This window comes from Miniopterus schreibersii (genome assembly GCF_964146895.1).
Source record: "Miniopterus schreibersii genome assembly, chromosome: 7".
Classification (NCBI taxonomy): Eukaryota; Metazoa; Chordata; class Mammalia; order Chiroptera; family Miniopteridae; genus Miniopterus; species Miniopterus schreibersii.
The window spans coordinates 15,211,527-15,230,145 of NC_138108.1; the positions used below are offsets into that span (position 1 = coordinate 15,211,527).

At 35.4% G+C, this 18,619-nt stretch overlaps 1 protein-coding gene across 2 annotated transcripts in view; it reads right to left on the minus strand.

The window, feature by feature from the left end:
* SPAG16 (sperm associated antigen 16) overlaps window positions 1-18,619 on the minus strand; it is a 557,305-nt gene that overhangs the window by 475,197 nt on the left and 63,489 nt on the right. For both annotated transcript variants that reach the window (XM_081143494.1, XM_081143495.1), the window contains exon 10: window positions 3,798-3,925. In XM_081143494.1, coding sequence (XP_080999620.1) covers window positions 3,798-3,925 — 128 coding nt within the window. The remainder of the gene's footprint in view (window positions 1-3,797; window positions 3,926-18,619) is intronic.

Consider the following 18,619-nt stretch of genomic DNA (forward strand, 5'->3'; position numbering starts at 1 on the left):
CAAATTTAAATTAAATCTGAAGACATGCATGCAAGGGCACTGAAGACAATCTGAAATATATTAAAGATCTACTCTCCTAATTAGATGATCTACTTATTCATGGAATACACCCAAAAAGATAAATAGGTTATTAAAATGCATGTTTCCCTTTACTGTAAATTCAAGTACCTCTTCCTTTTGGAGAGTTAATGGCATAAATATTATCATTATTTAAGAAAGCTAACTGAATACATTAGTGCTTTGATAGAAAACTACCAAACCAGCAGACAGTAAATTACAAACAAAACTAACATCTTATATTTCAGAAAATGTTTTAAATTATTCCATCTACTATTGATAAGTAATTATTACAAATATTTTTATCTACACGTAATTATTATCCTCCTCAGGAGAATGTCCTCAAAGATTCAAGAAACTGTAACTTCTTCACCTTCGATAATTCAAAAAAATTAGTAAGACATTAGAAATTTTAAAATTACATAAAATTTAATATTCATTTATTTTATTATTATGTTTTTAAAAAAACATAGCAAAAATACATTTTAATAAATCTGTTTTTCCAGGGAAAGGACATATAATTTATAAGTCCTACACTTAAACAAATATAATTAATTATTTTAACATTTAAGTTTAAAGAAATTATCCTAGGCCATGCTTGTCAGGGGAATAAAAAAGTGATTTGGCCAAATGCATAGACCATAAAGTTGTACATTACTGGCAAAACTGTGTGCCCAACTGTAAAAGCAGAGACTCTTTCCTTAGTATTTTTCTTTAAATAACATATGGCTTATTAATTATTTGATAGTTTCCTTTTGAGTTAACCAGACTTGATACAAATTCTTTCTTTGTAATTTTCAAAACTTCTGAGCCTCATGTGTGTGTGAATGGCTGTGTATGTGTGTGACAGAGAGAGAGAGAGAGAGAGGGAGAGGGAGAGGGAGGGAGGGAATCCAAAAATAATAACTGCTTAACAGAAATACAAAGGTCAAAGACAGTGTCACAGTAGCCAAATCCTGGCATTTGTAGACACTTAGTAGAACATAGTTTATTGTTATTACTGATATTCTTTCATTATCACTGTCATTATTCTTACTGTTACATTAATGAAGTTAAGGAACCTACATACCATAGGAGAAGAGCTTTATTTCTACTGATGGTAAGAGAAACAAAAATAAATATATAAATTCACAGTCATTAAGAAACAAAAACCTTTTTTTAAAATTCCTTAAAGAAACATAATTGAGTCAATAAGCATTATATTAAAGACCTATAAAGTACCAAGCTTCTGTGTGGGTATATGGGATGGGGAAGTGGGTGATTTGGTTTTTAAATTAAGACTTAGAGAATATGAAATTATTTGAGAAACATTAAAACTTTAGGATTGAATTTTATATAATTGCTAGTTAAGGCTTGGTAGTGTAGACCAAGAGTATAAGAAAGAAGTAGGATAAAATCGGCTGGAGAGAAACAAACAAATGCCCCGCAAAATAGCAGTATAAGGAAGCAGAAACTTAGAACAACTGGAAATGAAGACAGGTGTTAAAAAAAAAAAAAAAAGGCCTAGATAAATGAGTTGCCCCAAAATCACAGCTTAATCTTCCTTTGAGGTACATTACTCTAGAAGATTAGTGTTTACACTTTCTGCTAGTGATTTAGCGATTCTTCGGTTTTCTTTTTTTACTGCCCAACTCATAATACCAGAGTCTTCTCTCCTAATGGGCTAACTAGTGAAGGTTATGGCCAGAGAAATTACTTCCTGGGTTGCAGTAACAGTTATCAGGGCAGCTGTCTTTCCAAAGGCTAAAAATAAATTAATCTAAAATCCAGATTTTGTCTCTAAGAGTTACATGTTTCCTTCTTTCTCTTCACATTTTTATTTAATACAAGCTTTTCCTTCACTTAATTGTTGGACTGACCACCAACCTTTCCCATTCTGTCTGTGAAACACACTAGCTGTGCTCACTGCACCGTAACTGCTCAGAGCTCTCAGAGGAAAACCAAGTAGACCAGCACAGGCTACTCTCTCCAGCCAAGGTCCAGGACTACAGAGTCACCAGTAGTCCTGGACCTAAATCTTCTTATAAGCCAGATGTGTTTGCTATTGTAATGTAATTTAAGATTAATCAAGGTGATGAAATATGACTGTGACAAGGAAAATTGCTGTCCATAAAAATTAAATTCATGCCATGGAAAGGTAGGAAGATCATCTGCTGAGTGACTGAAGTTCTTGTTTGGGATGAAAGAATACACAAAATTGAAAATGTAGATGATGCATTACCGGTATAGCTGTGCAAGAAAAATGGTGTGGATTCCAATCAACAGTTATATAAAGAAAAGGCATGGCCTTATATAAAAAGAAGAGCATGGGAATGCAAATGCACTGATAAGTCAAAATAGAATACTAAAGATAAGCCAGTCAGAGAAAAAAAGTATCACATGATCTCACTTAAATGTGGAATCTAATGAACAAAATAAACAAACAAAATAGATCCAGAGACATTGAAGCATAGAACAGATTGATGAATTTCAGAGGGAAGGGGGGAGGGGAAATTAACCAAAGAACTTATATGCGTATATGCACAGCCCATGGATGGACAATAGTGTGGTGAAGGCCTGGGGAGGGGGCGGGAGGGGGAGTGGGAGTGGGGTGGAGGGAGTCAATGGGGGAAAAAAGGGGCACATCTGGAATACTTTCAACAATAAGGATAAATTTTTTAAAAAGAATACTAAAGGTGTGAATGTATCCGTCTTCATGGTTCCCTTTACTAACAGAACTTTTCAATTCATTAACCTACTGGTTTTGATCATAGCAGATAAGATCGTATCTGTCATGCTCTGAAGTAAGGTAATGTAGACAATATTCTTGCTACATGGAAATAATCAAACAGTCAGGGTTTAGGAAGTAGATTACATGTCGTCACCAAGAGCAGAAAAAACTTTGCAAATGAAAAAAGAAATACTCACCACAGGTAAATACCCTATTCTGAGACATCTGTTCTCATTAAGCATAACAGAAGTAATCACATAATGTTTGCCATACGTTTTTGTACAAATCTTACATTTCTTAAAGATTGATGACATAAACTTGGGATTATATGAACAAAGCAAGAAAATAATACTTACCTAAACCATAGACAAAATAATATATCCATGATAATCTACAAACTGACCACTTACTGATATTTTAATGTACCACAGAGCTATATGATAGAATGAATATTTATAGATTCTCCACAGAAACATTTTTTCTCAAAGACTCTGAATAATAGTAAGAATTTTTCAAATTTTAAAATACCTCCTATGAATATAAATACACAGATTCATAAAATAATGTTTTTAAATAAATACCAATAAGTTTTGTCTTTAAACCAATGTGATTATGGTTCACAAAACTACGCTCCTTAAATAAAACTGATGATTTGTTAATGATAATGATATATAGGCAAAATTGTAAATAAAATAAACAAATGAATTGCATAGGTGCTGAGACCCTATCTTTAAAATAAATCCTGCAAACGTCTCTAAAAACGACTTGTGCTTTATTTTAAGCCAGAACTGCAACCTCTACGATAAATTCACACAGTCGAGCATTTAAGTCGGTACTGCCACCAAGAGCCTAACCCAGTTAGTCTTAAGATTCCTGCAGCAGCTATGAGCATATTTCTTCACTGTTATTATAAGCATTCTGGAAACAGGCTAAGGGCAAACTGCTTCAACCATAAATGGCTATAAGAGGACCACAATTTAGACATGACAATAAAGTCTCAAAGGCATTAATAAAACATCAAGAATCCTACCAGCTCACTGGAAGTTCATGAAGTCTAAATATGGTACTCAGCTTGTAGTCAAATTTTGCTGGAGAATCGTTTTTTTTATGTAAATACAGGTTTGGATTTGGTTGCATATCTGCAGGAAATTCTGAATCCTAGAGGAAAAATAAAGCAAGAGCTCCATGTAAAGTAGCCATATCACATTAATATTGTCTCATTTAATATTAAATTACATAAATATTACTACTATATTCCCTCAGGACTTAAACCTTAAGTCCTTCATTTCCTCTTTTAGTTTTGAGAAAATACACAAAAAAGATAAATTTTTAAATAAGGAACATATCTATTAGCATAAGTCTAAACTGAATGCTACATGATAAAAGTTATTTGAAAACATTCCCATACTGAATTACAATACAGTGTTCTCACATCATTCAATCATCGTTTTTCAACAAGTTTCCATTCCCAACAGTAATGTTAGCAAAATCTGGGCTTATTCTTACACTCCATTTGTACTCTACAAATGGTAAACTAAAAATACTTTCATTGAGTAGCAAAATAATACTCTGCTAATTGACAAATTATAATTTTCTTCTTTTAAATCTGAGGACACGGGGCTGACTTAAGAGGTTTCTGTCACAATTATTTTAATCTCACACTCATGAGAATCCATGTGTGCTCTGCATTAGTCAGCTCCCTCCCCACCAAGCAAACTCTAACTAGGGATCAAAGGTCATTTTCAGTCTATGGGAAGGTAGTCTCCCCTCAGTGCTAAGAAGACATGCTATAAATTAATTGGTCATCTCTACAAGATAAGGAAGTACTTGATCCTCTAACATTTAATGCTTTAAAATGGCTTTTAGAGAGGGAGGCATATCATTCATTTGTGCACTCACTCATTTATTCAAAAAATATTTACAAGTGTACTTTATGCAAACATTAGCCTAGGCATAGGGAATGGACCACTGAATCAAGCAGATAAAAAGACTTGTCCTCATGGAGACTGCATTGCAACGGGTTCTTTAATATATCCTCAGAGCTGGAAAAACTTACAAATAAAGCATTTTACTGATTAACAAAGTAATCCATGTGCATACAGAAATTTCATGAATTTCCTAACACTACAAAGAGAAAAATCAAAAGCAAGCTTATTCTCACCATCCAGATGAAACTACTAATAAGACTTTGGTTTAATAATTTATCAGACTCTTTTTCTCAGTTTTTACAAAATTGAGATCCTGCTCTATTATGCCCCCTCCAGTTTTCATTTAGCATCATATCACATTATTACTCTGCTTTGAAAGAATGGTAAATGCCGTATTTTATATAACACGTATTTTTTCCCTTATAATTATCAATGCTATGAACATAGTTTTCTGCCTACAAATCTGCACTTCACTGACTATATCCTTAAAGTACAGTTCTAGAAGTGTAAATAAATAATAATTTGAATAAAATAAATATTTAACAAAAAATATGATACTTCACAGACTGTTCTTCAGAAATGTTATGCAAATTCATGCTCCAGGCAGTCATACAGTACTGTGTGCGATTCACCACATCTGTGCTAACTGTGCACGTGGGCATGTGTGCACACACACACTCCTATTTAAAGTAATCCATTCAATAATTATTTGACTAATACTTATTGTTGAGTGCCTATTTCATGACAGGCACTGGTTTCAGTTCTTACAAAATATCACTGAACGAAACAGACAGAATACCCTCCCTTGTGGAGCTTACATACTGAACAGTGCTCACCAATGGACACAGTAAACGACCTGACCAAAGGGAAGAGAATTACTTTTTATATTATACCTTCTCTTACTGCTTGAAAATTTACCATATCTATGCATTATTTTTACTTAAGTTTTCAAATAAAGTAATGTATGTAAGGAAGTTAGCCCTGCACATATTAAATGCTGTCAATTTGTACCTAGTATTTTCAAAGCATGGTTTAACTAGATATGATGCAGGCAAAAGCCTAGATGTAAATGACAATTCAAAACAAAGCAAGTTTTGTAGGTTTAATGGAGACTACTAAGATATCTTTCTTCTACATTTCCCAGCCTGCCTTGCAGTTAAACTGAGTTAAACTGATGGGATGTGAGTAGAAATGAAATAAGCCACTTCTGGTCCTAACCTTTAAACATCCCAATGTTGTTCACCGTTTCTCTTCTGCCACCACTATGACTTTAAAGAGCTACCAAGTGGCTGCCCATGTCCCTGAGTCACTGAATAGAGGAGAGCCACACAGAGGAGTCACACCACCAAGAAGGAAGCTTAGCTGCAAGAGCACTTGGGATTCGGGGCTTAACTCTTGTAGCAGCTAATACTGTTTGTCCTGACCAGTAGAGTTGGGAAGTGATGATGATTAGTCACTGGGCATTTAAATGAATTTTTAAAGACACAAGGTTAAAAGATGAATGTTTTAAGAGAGACACTGAATTAAGTAACTATGTTAAAACAAATTTGAATCTGGTTTTTCTCTCCTTGTCTTAAATCCCCCAGGGAAGAGGAAATTACCAGAAATAGGAAAGTTTTGTTCAGGCCCCTGTGCCCTCATTATTTCATTCATCGCTCCAGTGGTCCGTTGCCTGCTGACAAACTCCATGCATCACTGCCTAGGAACGACTGACAGCTGACATTATCAGCAAGACCTGATTGAGCTAACTGACATTCACAGTCTGAGTATGAAAATGGAGTAAGGGAAAGCCTTCCTTACTTACTTATGTATTTGTTCAATTTCTTGACCTTTATGTTTGTCTGCATTATTGTGGCCTTAGATTGCCATAAGAATTATGCTTGCAAAATGCTGTTTTCACATGTATTTAAGAATTTTTTATATAATACTCCCAAAGTATCTAGTTACTCTTTAAATTTCTACTCTATATGATTTTATCAAGCAGAGTAGTTTTAATATATTTTAAAGCTATCACTGAGTCATCCTTTGACCTATATCAAACTAGACTAAAGCAAAAAGACTAACAAAATAAAATTTACACTCAGTAAACTATCACTTGGAAATCCTAGTTCATTATATTTTACAGTATATTTCTAGACTAACATGCTTATTTGTTCTATAAACTAATAGAGCAGACACTGAAAATCTGCGTGACTTAAAAACATAGGGAATGACAAGTAGATTTATAACTTCTCTTAGCAGATTTTTAATGCATGTCTTTGTCTCTGGTGCGATTCCATGTTATTGGCTTCCTTAGAGGTATAAATCTACATTTTTGATGACCGAAGTCATCAGAAGACTCAATATTGATTATTCAATAAACATTGTAAAAACTGGTTTATCTATTTGGGAAGAGAAGATAGACTATTTCATTTTATTCTGCTCCCAAATTAATTCCAGATGGATTAGAGTTCCATGGTTTTTAAAAAAGAATATTATGAAAGAACCAGAAAGCACATGAGTAAATATTTATATGATCTTGAAATATGGAAGCCCTTTCTAAGTGTAATATTAGGTAAGAAATTGTGAAGTAAAAAAGTAATATTTGATTAAATATTTTTTAAACTTATAAAATGAAATAAAAGAAAAAATTGCCAGGAAAATGTTGATATGTTAAAGTAATAATATAATTACATATAAAGAGATTTTAAAATAAATAATAAAAAATTAACTCTTCAGAAGAAAAGGTACAGAGATTATAGATGTATAAGTCACCCATTAAGTGGATAGTAAGCACACTATAAAGATACAATCTCGCTCTTAATTAATGAATACAAATAAAAATAACGAGACATGTTATTCATTTGAAAATTGGTAAGCTATATTTTTAAATGAGGAAACTGGTGAGGGGCACTGACACAGGTACCCTCATATACTGCCAGTGGTAATATAAACTGATCTAAACTTTCTATAAATAAATTTGGTCATATGTACCAGTTTAAAGATGATTAAATACCTCTTATCCATAAGTCTATTCCTAAAAATGTGTCCTAAGAAAATATTCAGACCAATTTGCTAGGGTGTGTATATAAGTATTTATATGGACCATTATTTATTATATAGTAAAGTACTTAAAACAGCTAAATTCCAATAAAAACGGCTTAATTGAATTATAGCGCCCCATGCTTCCAGGTAATGAGACACTATTTATCTATTAATTATTATATTCACAAAGAACATTTATGGACGTAGAAATGTATCCACATCCCACAAAGGACACTGTGTGGTGAGCATATATGTAAATGTGCAGCCGGAAGGAAGTGTGTCAGGATACTAATCGTAACTGCCTCTGCATGCTTTTTATTTTAGTTTCTACTCATTTCTGCATCTTCGAGCACAGCTGGGTTGTGTAGCTTTCCACTTCTCTGGAAGCCGTCCTCTGGTGGCTCCCATAGTACCCAGAAGCCCAAACAGATGCTAATCCAACCCCAAGCAGATAAAAGGAGGTCCGGGGGCACTCATACAGTATCTGGTTACTGTTTTTGCACAGCTATTAAAATATAGCTGTTTATTTCCCCAATGGTTTTAAAACAGGTCAGTTCACTATTTGAAGAAACAGTTATAAGATCTTTCTAAATTCTATTTGACACAAAAAATGTAAGCAATTAATTGAAACATGACAGAAGTCAGTGAATTGGACATTTGCCAGTAAAAAACAATCTAGGTTTGCAAAGTAAGGCAATTCTCCACTAGTGGTTTTATTTGAAAATGAGTGTTTTCTAAGCCTTCATTCATTATCCTCACTTAGCAGCATGTAAACTAAAATTAATAGGAGCAGAAATTTCAATGACTTTTGGATTATATCTCTCTCACGATGATTTTCACTTAAACACCTGTGTGAACTCTATGGCGTAGAGACTAACAGTAAGTCTTGCAAAGGTTAAATTTGCCTGAAGATATAGCTGACCAGCTAGAAATTGCTGGATTGATGACTTGTCTAGTTGCACTCCCTAAGTAATATATTCCATAGCTGGTGGGCTTCCAAAATTAAGAAGCATGCGTTTTTGTAATTGAAATTGCAACATTTAGCTCAGCTATCTTGTCCTGAGTTTAATAGTGTTAAATTAATAAGTATAATTTAGTAAAAATTAAGTCATCCAATTTTACATTTATATAAAGCTTGTTATGGAATAATGCAGATATCTAAAAAGTGTCAATTATATACCACATGTAAAATAAGGCTATACAATAAATCCTAACTTTTGTTTAACACTACTGTAACCACATAAATGTGTTGCAAACTCCAAAATATTCAAGTAGAGGGTGAATGAAATGAAGGGACCGTTAAGCACAAAAGCACATGAAAGGTGGGAAAATTGCACCATAATGGCGACACCAGAGACCCTTTCTGCCAGCGTCAGGTGCTGAAGCAGTGCCAGACTGCTTTAGGCGAGAGTCCGTAACGCAGCAGCTTTTGTAGCTGGCGGCCCTGTTTTCAACGGGCTTACTCAATCAGGAATTCCTGCTTTCATCCATTTGAGTTATGGCATTACTCGGGAAAGGTCAGGATTTTCCGATTAGTTTTGTGGAGAAAAAGGATGGATAATCATTGATCTCTCTCCTCAGTGGTTTTACCTGCTTCCATTCCTCAGTGACAATACAAAACCATGTTGTTGCAAGGATAAGTTATTCGCATTAGTAGCTAAGAGAATAGGCCTAATACTAGTACCCTGGCATCTGTTTGCTTGACATGTCCAGAAAGAGTAAAAGCTGTGAACCGTATTTTTTAAATTCCTTTTTCCCTGTGCACTTATGAGTTCTTTTCTTAGCATAGGTTTCCATCATTTTCCACAAAAGGTTGCTGTAGCCTCTAGCATGTCTCCTCGCTTAAGGAATCCCCACCCAATATGACATCACTAAAAGACATATATAATCATGTATCATTCCTCTATGTGCTACCATCAAATGACTCCCTACTGTCCACAGGGTAAAGTTTAAATCCCTGTGAAACAGGGCGCCTATGGGGATGACCCCAGCCTCTCTCTCCAGCTTCATCTTCCACTGCTTCTCTAAACATAAAGCATGTCACATTATCTCCTGTTCAGCCACTCGTTATTAATGAGAACTGTACTTATTACAGAATGTCACAACTGTGTCATTGTATAGTCCTTCTATCCCGCTATGAGCTAGTAGAAGAAAGTATAGCATATATTCACTTTTGTCTCTCCAGCATAGCATCTTGTGCGCGATAGGCACTCTATAAGTGCCTAGTTGCTAAACAAATGGTATTCCCAGAACAGAGTCAATATATTCCTCAGAGGCAGAACTGGTATAAAAATAACTATAATTTATATTGTTGTGCATGGACTTACCTAGGGATTTTATTTCCCTAATTCAATCATGAGGAGGTAAATCCTACATAAGACTGGCAGGAAGCACTATTCAGTTTTGCTCTATAGAATGATAATGAGCGTAAAAGATTTAGTGACTCTAAAAATGCACCTACTGATTTATAAGGACTAAAAGTAACACTATGTAAATATGATTTTTAAGCCATTACACATTTATATTTTACTAAAGCCTTTTGGAAATTCTGATTCAAATTCTACCTTTTGTCTTCTAGTTACGTACACATATACCAAACTTACTACATGTTCATAACAAAATCAAAGATGATGTAGCAATAATTCAAGATAATCTGTGCTTCAATGATTTCAAACATTGGTCTTCTGGTCAAAATTAACTTACTTTGCCAAAGTTTCCTTCATGCCTGTTTGAGTGTCCCTGCAACTTTAGCAGGCACACACAAGGAGTAAAGCACACTATCTTCAGCCAGACAATTTTCAGGAGAGTGAGGAAATGAGGAAGGAGAGTCCCTGATATGGACCCATCACGGCACAATAATTAGGCCTGTTCCAGGAATATAGGCCAATTAACCTCAAGCTCTAGGGAATCCCAGTCCTGCAGACAGAAAATGGCACTTGAATGAGATGGTAGCAAACAACATACACTAATCTACAAAGAGAATTTGGACTCTGGGAAAAGCAAAACCTGGTATAATGCAGACAGAGTATGTGAATGTGAAACCTGAATGCAAGAGAAAACAAATAACAGAGGGTTTAGCAGGTGAGGCCTGAGGGGCTGGAAGGTGAGTGGTAGACGACCAGGAAGGCCAGACAAAACAATTGGACTTTTAGAACAATGGAGGCACTGAAGTTTCTGGGCAAAAAAATTGTGATTTAAAATAATATATCACATTTCAACAAAAATATACTATTTTAAATTACTCAATAGGTGGTACATCCTACATAGACAAAAAAACTGAAGCTTATAAATATTTCTCCTCAAAGCAGAAGAGAGTTTCAGAAATGATGAAGGAGATTATATGAAACAACCCTCCAGCTGAAAACAACCGGAAAATATGGTCAAAACACTTACATTTTTAAACACGTTTGAAAGCATCAGAGAAGTTAACAATGTAGTGGATAGCAATGGGGTCAAGGTCCAAGAGAAGAGAGCACAGGTGGAAGGAGGGAAGCCTGATTCAGATTCATTTTCTCCTGAAGCTTTGGCAGCTGAGAGAGGGGGCTAAGGAATTGAAACAAGGGCTGGAATTAGAGCTCAGGGCCCAGCCAAAGGGTGAGCTCTGGTAAACACGCCAGGCTTGGGCTGAGAATCTGAGAAATATGGGTGAGTAGAAATAGACTTGGCCTTCCAAAGACCAAGCTAAAGTTGGCATCGTCTAAGTCACTATGGGAATAAAGGATCCGCAGTTGATGGTCCTTCCAGCACAGCTGCCTGCAGAACAGCAGCATAAAGCCCCTTTGGAAGAAGAGATCCCTCTTGGGCCTCCACTTAGATTTCTAATTTTTAAAAGAAAATTAGTGCTCAAAAAACAAAAACAAAACAAATAAACAAAAATACATAAAAAATTCAAGACAATGTCACCAAAACCCAAGAGAAATGACGAACATTAGAAACTTGCTCACAGGGAACGGAGAAAATGGAAAAATCAGTCACAGATGCTAACGTGTGAACTGGAAGATGGATCCGAAGGAAACCACCTGGCTGACATAGGAACAGGATATATATAACATAAGGTTATGATAAAAGGGGGAAATATCTCCAAGTTGTAAATTGGAGTCCTAGATAGGAACAGAGAGAAAGTGATGAAGGAACAATATTCTCCCAAACTGATAATAACATCAAGCCACGAATTCAAAAAGCATGACAAATCACACGCAATATAAATAAAAAGGAAGTCATAATCATATCATAACATAATGAATGAAAATTAAAGATAAAGAGACAATCTTCAAAGAAGCCAGAGGGAAATACAGACATATTATATTCAAAGAAGGAACAGCAAGAATTACACCCAACTTCAGAAGGAACAGGGAAGGCAGGTGATGAAACAGCACATCAGACGTGCTGAGAAATATCTGCCATCCTGGAACTGTGTGCTCGGTGAAATTATCTTTCAAAATTGGAAGTAAAATAAAGGCATTTTCAGGTTAAATCAACTGAGAGAATGTTTTCATGTGTAGGCCTACATTTAAAGGATTTTTTAAAAACCTTCTTTAGTTAGAAGGCAATTGATCTCAGGTGGAAACTCCACAATATATGAAGTAATGATTAGAAATGAAGTGGGTAAATATTTGAGCATATCTAAAGCAAATTGACCATATTAACAATAATAATGAAGTCTTATATACAAATGAAGATACGTGACAATAGCAGAATACTAAATATGTAAAGGGGATAAATAAAATTCTAACATCATGGGAGAAGGTGAAAGTGCTAATGTGTATTACCAAACTAATAGAAAGGAAAACTTTGAACAATAATTATAAATTAGTAAAAAAAAAAAAAAAAAAAAAAAAAGAAGAAGTGGGGGAACATAAAGAAGAAAAAAGGAATATAAAACAGTAAGAACAAATAAAAATAAAATCAGATAGTAAAATTTATCCCAATCGATTATCTAATCACACTGAATATAAATAGACTAAATGTTCTATACAAAATAAATAGGCTGTCAAACAGAAAACAAAAGCAAAATTCAAGCATATGCTGTTCAAGATATACAACTAAAATATATGGAAACAAAAATAGTGAAAGAAAAATAAAAAATATTTACCAAGCAAACACCTAAAAGAAATCTGATCTGGCTAGAATAATATAAGAAGCCTTTAATATAAAAGTCTAAAACAAGTAAAAGAAATAAACTACAAGACAAGTGTAGAGAGAACATAATCTTAATATTATTCTATAGACTAAAATACATTTATAGTAAAAACTGAAGGAAATAAATATTTAAGATGTTTAAGTGTTAGACTTTTAGAATGAAATATACACTGCTTTCTTAAAATAATAGATCTAAATTTTATTAACATAAAAAATGAAGCATTTGAATTAATACGACAAAACTGTATTTTCTATTATGGAAAACTATTATCTACATGGTGAATAGAGAAAAAGCAGCAGATGGTATGGCCATGACCTCAGCTGCACCGGAGAGCTGTGGTTACACATCCCCACGCGCCCCTATGAAAAGGTGGAGTGGGGGCTCCTGGCCGTGCAGATCAGGAATCACCCTAAAGTGCTAGGAGCCACGGCAGGGACAGGGAGAGCAAGGGACAAGGGATGCAGCGATAGAAAGAGGAGGAAAGAGGAATCGGTGGAGAAAAAACAGAAACAAACTTTAAGTCCTGTCAGCAATCAACTCACTTAATACAGACTCGCCTCTGCTTCCCTCTGAGATGGTTTTTGGATACAACTTCAAACAGCATACAATCCACGTTTGTGTTTTCCCTGATGGGCTCTCCACTCTCCACGGAGCCAGTCTATGGTCACTGACTCACCGCGCCCACTCCACTGCGAGGCTTAACCAGGACACGAGCGAGGTGAGCTGTCAGTGCCACGCTCGTTGCCTGCTGCCCGAGTCCCGCAAGTACCAGAGTCGGGGGTTTCTGCCCTCTGGCTCCCACAGCAGCCCTGACAGGCAGGTGTCCGCTGGGTGTGCCCCTAAGGATCTCATCCTCCAGAATTCTCCGGATGCCCCACCATCTCTCTCACAGCAACTCCCCATTTCATTAATATTACAAATCATGTAAATAGTCTAATTAAACTAGAAAAGCTAAGGATTCAGATATTGCTTTTGAGTATATCCAGGGCAAGCGCTGAACATTCAGTATGGTAACTGATTATTATAATTTGCTAAATATATACTGTCATCCCAGAAGAGTGGCTTTAGAGGCAGATCTGATTTTTAAATCCCAGCTCTCTCGCTTAATAGCTCTTTATAGTCATACACTCAAAAATCATGTATTATGATGACCCAGTCACTATGATAGTTTGGAGATATAGCAATGAGCAAAAAGTCTCCCTGCTCTCTCAAAGCGTGCAACAAGAGAGACATTAATCAAGAATGGTACTAATAAATGTAGAAATATAAACTGAGAGAATGATCAAAGAAGAAACAAGGGTGTCTAAGTTCTATAAGGTACAGAATCACAAAGAACTGGAAAAACCTTCCTGAGGAAATGATGCCATGCTTATGTCCAAAGGAAACAAGTAAATGGAGTCTTAAAAGTTGTTGATTTGAAAAGATCTCTCCAAAAGAAAATGCAAACTCTAATATTTTATATGGTGTATTTTTTCTTTCCTTTCTTCTTTCCTTTCTATCTTTTTATCTTTTTTTTTTTTTTTTTACTAACTAGACTACCAGTTTATTACAAAGGATATTAAAGGATATGAACAAACTGCCAGATGAAGCGACGTATAGGGCCAGCTCCTGAGCGCAGGAGTTCTGTCCCCACGGAGTTAGAGGCCTGGAACCTGGATGCATTCCAGCTCACCAACCTGAAACATTCTGCGGTGTATTTTTTTTTTTTCCATTACAGTTGACATACAATATTATACTGGTTTTTGGTACACAGAGAATGATTAGACATTTACATACCTTATGAAGTTATCCCCAGAATAAGTCTAGTATCCATATTATCAACTTCTGTTGATAATAACAGAAAAAAAACATTAACTGGAAAATAACTTCTATTAGTCTAGTTAATACCATACCCCATCTTTCAAAGGCAGGTGATTTTAAGTAGGGGTAGGTCACAGGCCCAATCATAACATGTAATGATGCATCAGAGCCCCTGAGAGACGGCCCCAGAAAGCCAACAGCAATGTGAGGCATGATTTAGTGAGCGATGGCGGGGCCAGAACTTCTGACTAGCATGAACCTGAAAATTCAGACTGAACTGAGTCAAAGAACTGAGGCAGACAGAAAGGCAAAGAGAGACAAGGAGACACAAAGAGAGAAACATAACGAGTTGGAGAAAAACAGCAAAACCATGGTAGCCTTGCTTGAACCTTTCAGATCCAGGCATCCCTAAATTCAGCACTGGCATGGGGGAGTCTCAGTTACATCAACCAATGATTTCCCATCTTTTAGGTAAAGCTCTGCCACTTTGAGATGAGTTTTGACTTGAAGTAGTTGGAGGTGAGTTTCTGTCACTAGCAACCGAACGAATCTTAACTGACAAGTGACAGAGGGGCCCAAGCTTTATCCTATGTTAACTAATGAAAGCTACTTGACATACTGCTTCCCCCAAGTGACCAGAGGGACAGCATGAGGAACAGATAAAGTAATAGGCAGGGACGGCATTCTGATATCAGTTCAAAGTAAATCAAGATCCACCAAGCATTTTCCTAACTCAAGCACTCAAATTTCTCTGAACATGTAAAATAAAATACTGGGTATGATTGTGAGATTGGCTTATAGAAGGAAGCTCACTGAAGCAGGAAAGTCAACACCTGTACATGTGAGACATTTATGGGGACACTGAAGTCACCCTTATTTTGCCAGAATTTGTGGTGGAGTGAATTGGGTTTAAGCAAGAACACAAAGCTTAAAAAATATTTTTAAGAAACAATTTAAAAATATAGATTCTTATTAAAAGTAACAATATGAAGGCTTGCTGAGTGGTGTGCCCCTGACTAAATGCTATGCAGACATTTTATTACTTAACTCTAATAAAAGTTATTTAAAGGGGGGGGTATTGTAATCCTAATTTTATAGATGATAAAATTGAAGGTCAGAGAAATTAATTTGCACAAGGTCCCAAAGCTAGTAAGAGACAGGCATGGCGCCATGACTCCAAACTTCATACTTTTCATCAGAATGTTTAAACTATGAGAGCTTTCATTTCTGCATAGTATTAGGTGCTATACTGAGAACGAAGACTGCAAACTAAGAAATGTAAAAGATTTAGCCCAGGGGTGCCACCAGTGATGGGTAATGCAAAGGTTCCCATAGAAGAAAAGGAGCTGAATAGTATTTAAATTGGAATTAAATGGTGTTAGGAAAGAAATAGCATTTCAGATAAAGATTTGCTAGTTGTGGGTAACATGAAGAAATATAATACATAATGCAATACATCAGTTTTTCTGAGCCTCAAATAACATAAGCTGTTTGACTGGATAAGACGTTAAGTCAAGTTGAATGGCATGATAAGAGTAAAATAACTCAATAATACAATTATAATAAAAGCAATTTTGTGTTAAATTATATAGATGGATTATACAGCATCAGAAGTCTACAGCACTACACATTTTTCTCCATGTCCAATGTCTATATTGCTTGACATGTAGGCCTGAAATAAATGTGATTGCTTTCAGAAGAAAGTAATGTTGATCTTTCTGTCATCTCCCTCCCCACCCAAGGCTTCCACTAGCTGCACACATTTCTCCGCACGCCCTCAGGTTTGAAAAACCATAAAAATTGTTTTCGATAGTCCAATTTAGTGCTATTCACATCACACACATCACTGATAAAAAAGCTGCGGCGAATGTGACTGATTTACTGGGCACTGAGTGGCTGATAAATAACAGAGGTTGGATTAAAACTCAGGACTTAGGGCTCTATGTACTTTCAGCTACACCGGACTGTAACGTTGAGAACGACTAAACTAGTCCTCAGACACCTAAGTTTATCAGCACATAGGAACGATCAGATATAAAGGATACCGGGAATAAAAGGCACACCTGCCTTTTCTAAACAGGAGAGAGAGTAATTAAGTGAAAAGTGAGCTGGTTAAAAAACACAAGGTTAAATTACTTGCCCAAGACTACAGAGCTAGCCAATGGTACTAGGATTATAAAGAGAGCATGCGTACACATCTCAAAGACTGCCGTCTCCGTCCTAAATACATTGTATGACCTTGTTATTTGATGGAACATATTAAAATAGATCATTTGATGCAGTCAAGTGAGTTTAGATTTGTTTTCTGTCCTGGACAATTGGTGCAACGTGATATAATTGAGCTCCATGTGAATGAAAAATGCCCAAATAACTAAATGAAATAATCGCTATTCTTCAATACATTTTATCCCATTTGTTTTTCTATGTCAGCATTTGGTTATTTGTTTGATTTAACTACATAGTAAGAGACAAGGCATTTTATTCTCCATTCAGTACTATTTCCCTCAAAATCACTATGTAGAAAATAAGATGCACTATTTCTTAGGTGAATTTTATATTCAGCAAAGGAAATTAAATTTGCACTGTATATTTTAATGATAGCCATTTGCCAGAGCAATCTTTCCTAAACAATCATTATAAAGCAGACAAGATGTTCAGTTTTAACATCTAGAGTTGAGATACCATGAAATATATTCCCATAATTTAATACAGCAATTATCTCTAGAGAGTACCAACATTGTCCTTGCTTTCATTGCTTTGGAGACACAAATCGATAAAGAATCATTTGAAATCCAATCTTTAACTCCATTTATATTAGGGGGGAAAAAGGCTATTCATTGAAGGAGCATAATCTCAAAAGACCCCAATGACTGTGGCCTTTTAAAGTAGGATGTATATATGCCAGTTCTAACCTTTTACTTTATTTTTTAATTAATTTTATTGGGTTGATATTGTTAATAAGATCATATAGGTTTCAAGTGTTCATTTCTATGATACATGATCTGTATGTTCCATTGTGTGCCCTCCACCCAAAGTCAAATCATCTTCTGTCACCATATATTTGCCCCCTTTACCCTTTGCTACTCCCCCACCCCCTTCCCTCTGGTAGCCACCCTACTGTTCTAACCTTTTAAAAAACAGTTCATAGAGAAAATTTATAGAGATGATGGTAGTACAAGTTATAATTTGCGTCCCAGCCAGAGAAGCAAAAAGAGGGATAAAAATAAAACCATTATAGAAACTAGTCAGTAGTGCTAATGTATAATACATATTTTGAGAAGAATTTTGGTCAGTGCAGATGGAAAAAAAATGAACCACTTGCTAGCTATGGGAAAAGAGAGAGGTAGGTTATAACCTCACACCAGACATGCCAAAGTAAATTCCAGATAAATTACAGGTATAAATGAAAAATATAAAGATTAAAAAATTTAGAAGAAAATTTTGGTGGCCTTTATAATATCTTGCTGAAGAATAATTTTTATGGAAATATCAAGAAAATAATCCAATAATGATCCTAGAGGGTACATATACACAATGGAATATTACGTGGCCATGAATAAGAATGAAATCTTACCATGCGTAACAGTATGGATAGACCTAGAGAGTATTACCCTAAGTAAAATAAGTCAGAAAAAGACAAATATCATATGATTTAACTTACATGTAAAATCTAAAGAACAAAATAAACAAACAAAAGTGAAACACACTCATAGCTACAGAGAACAGACTAATGGTTTCCAGAGGGGAGGAAGGTTGGGGGACTGGGCAAAAAGGTGAAGGGATTAAAAAGTATAAATTGGTAGTTACAAATAGTCATAGAGATGTAAGTTACAAAATAGAGAATATAGTCAATAACATTATAATAACTATGTATGGTGCTGGGTGGGCACTAGACTTACCAAGGGGATTTCTTCCTAAATTACAGAAATGTCTAACTACTATGTGGCATACCTGAAACTA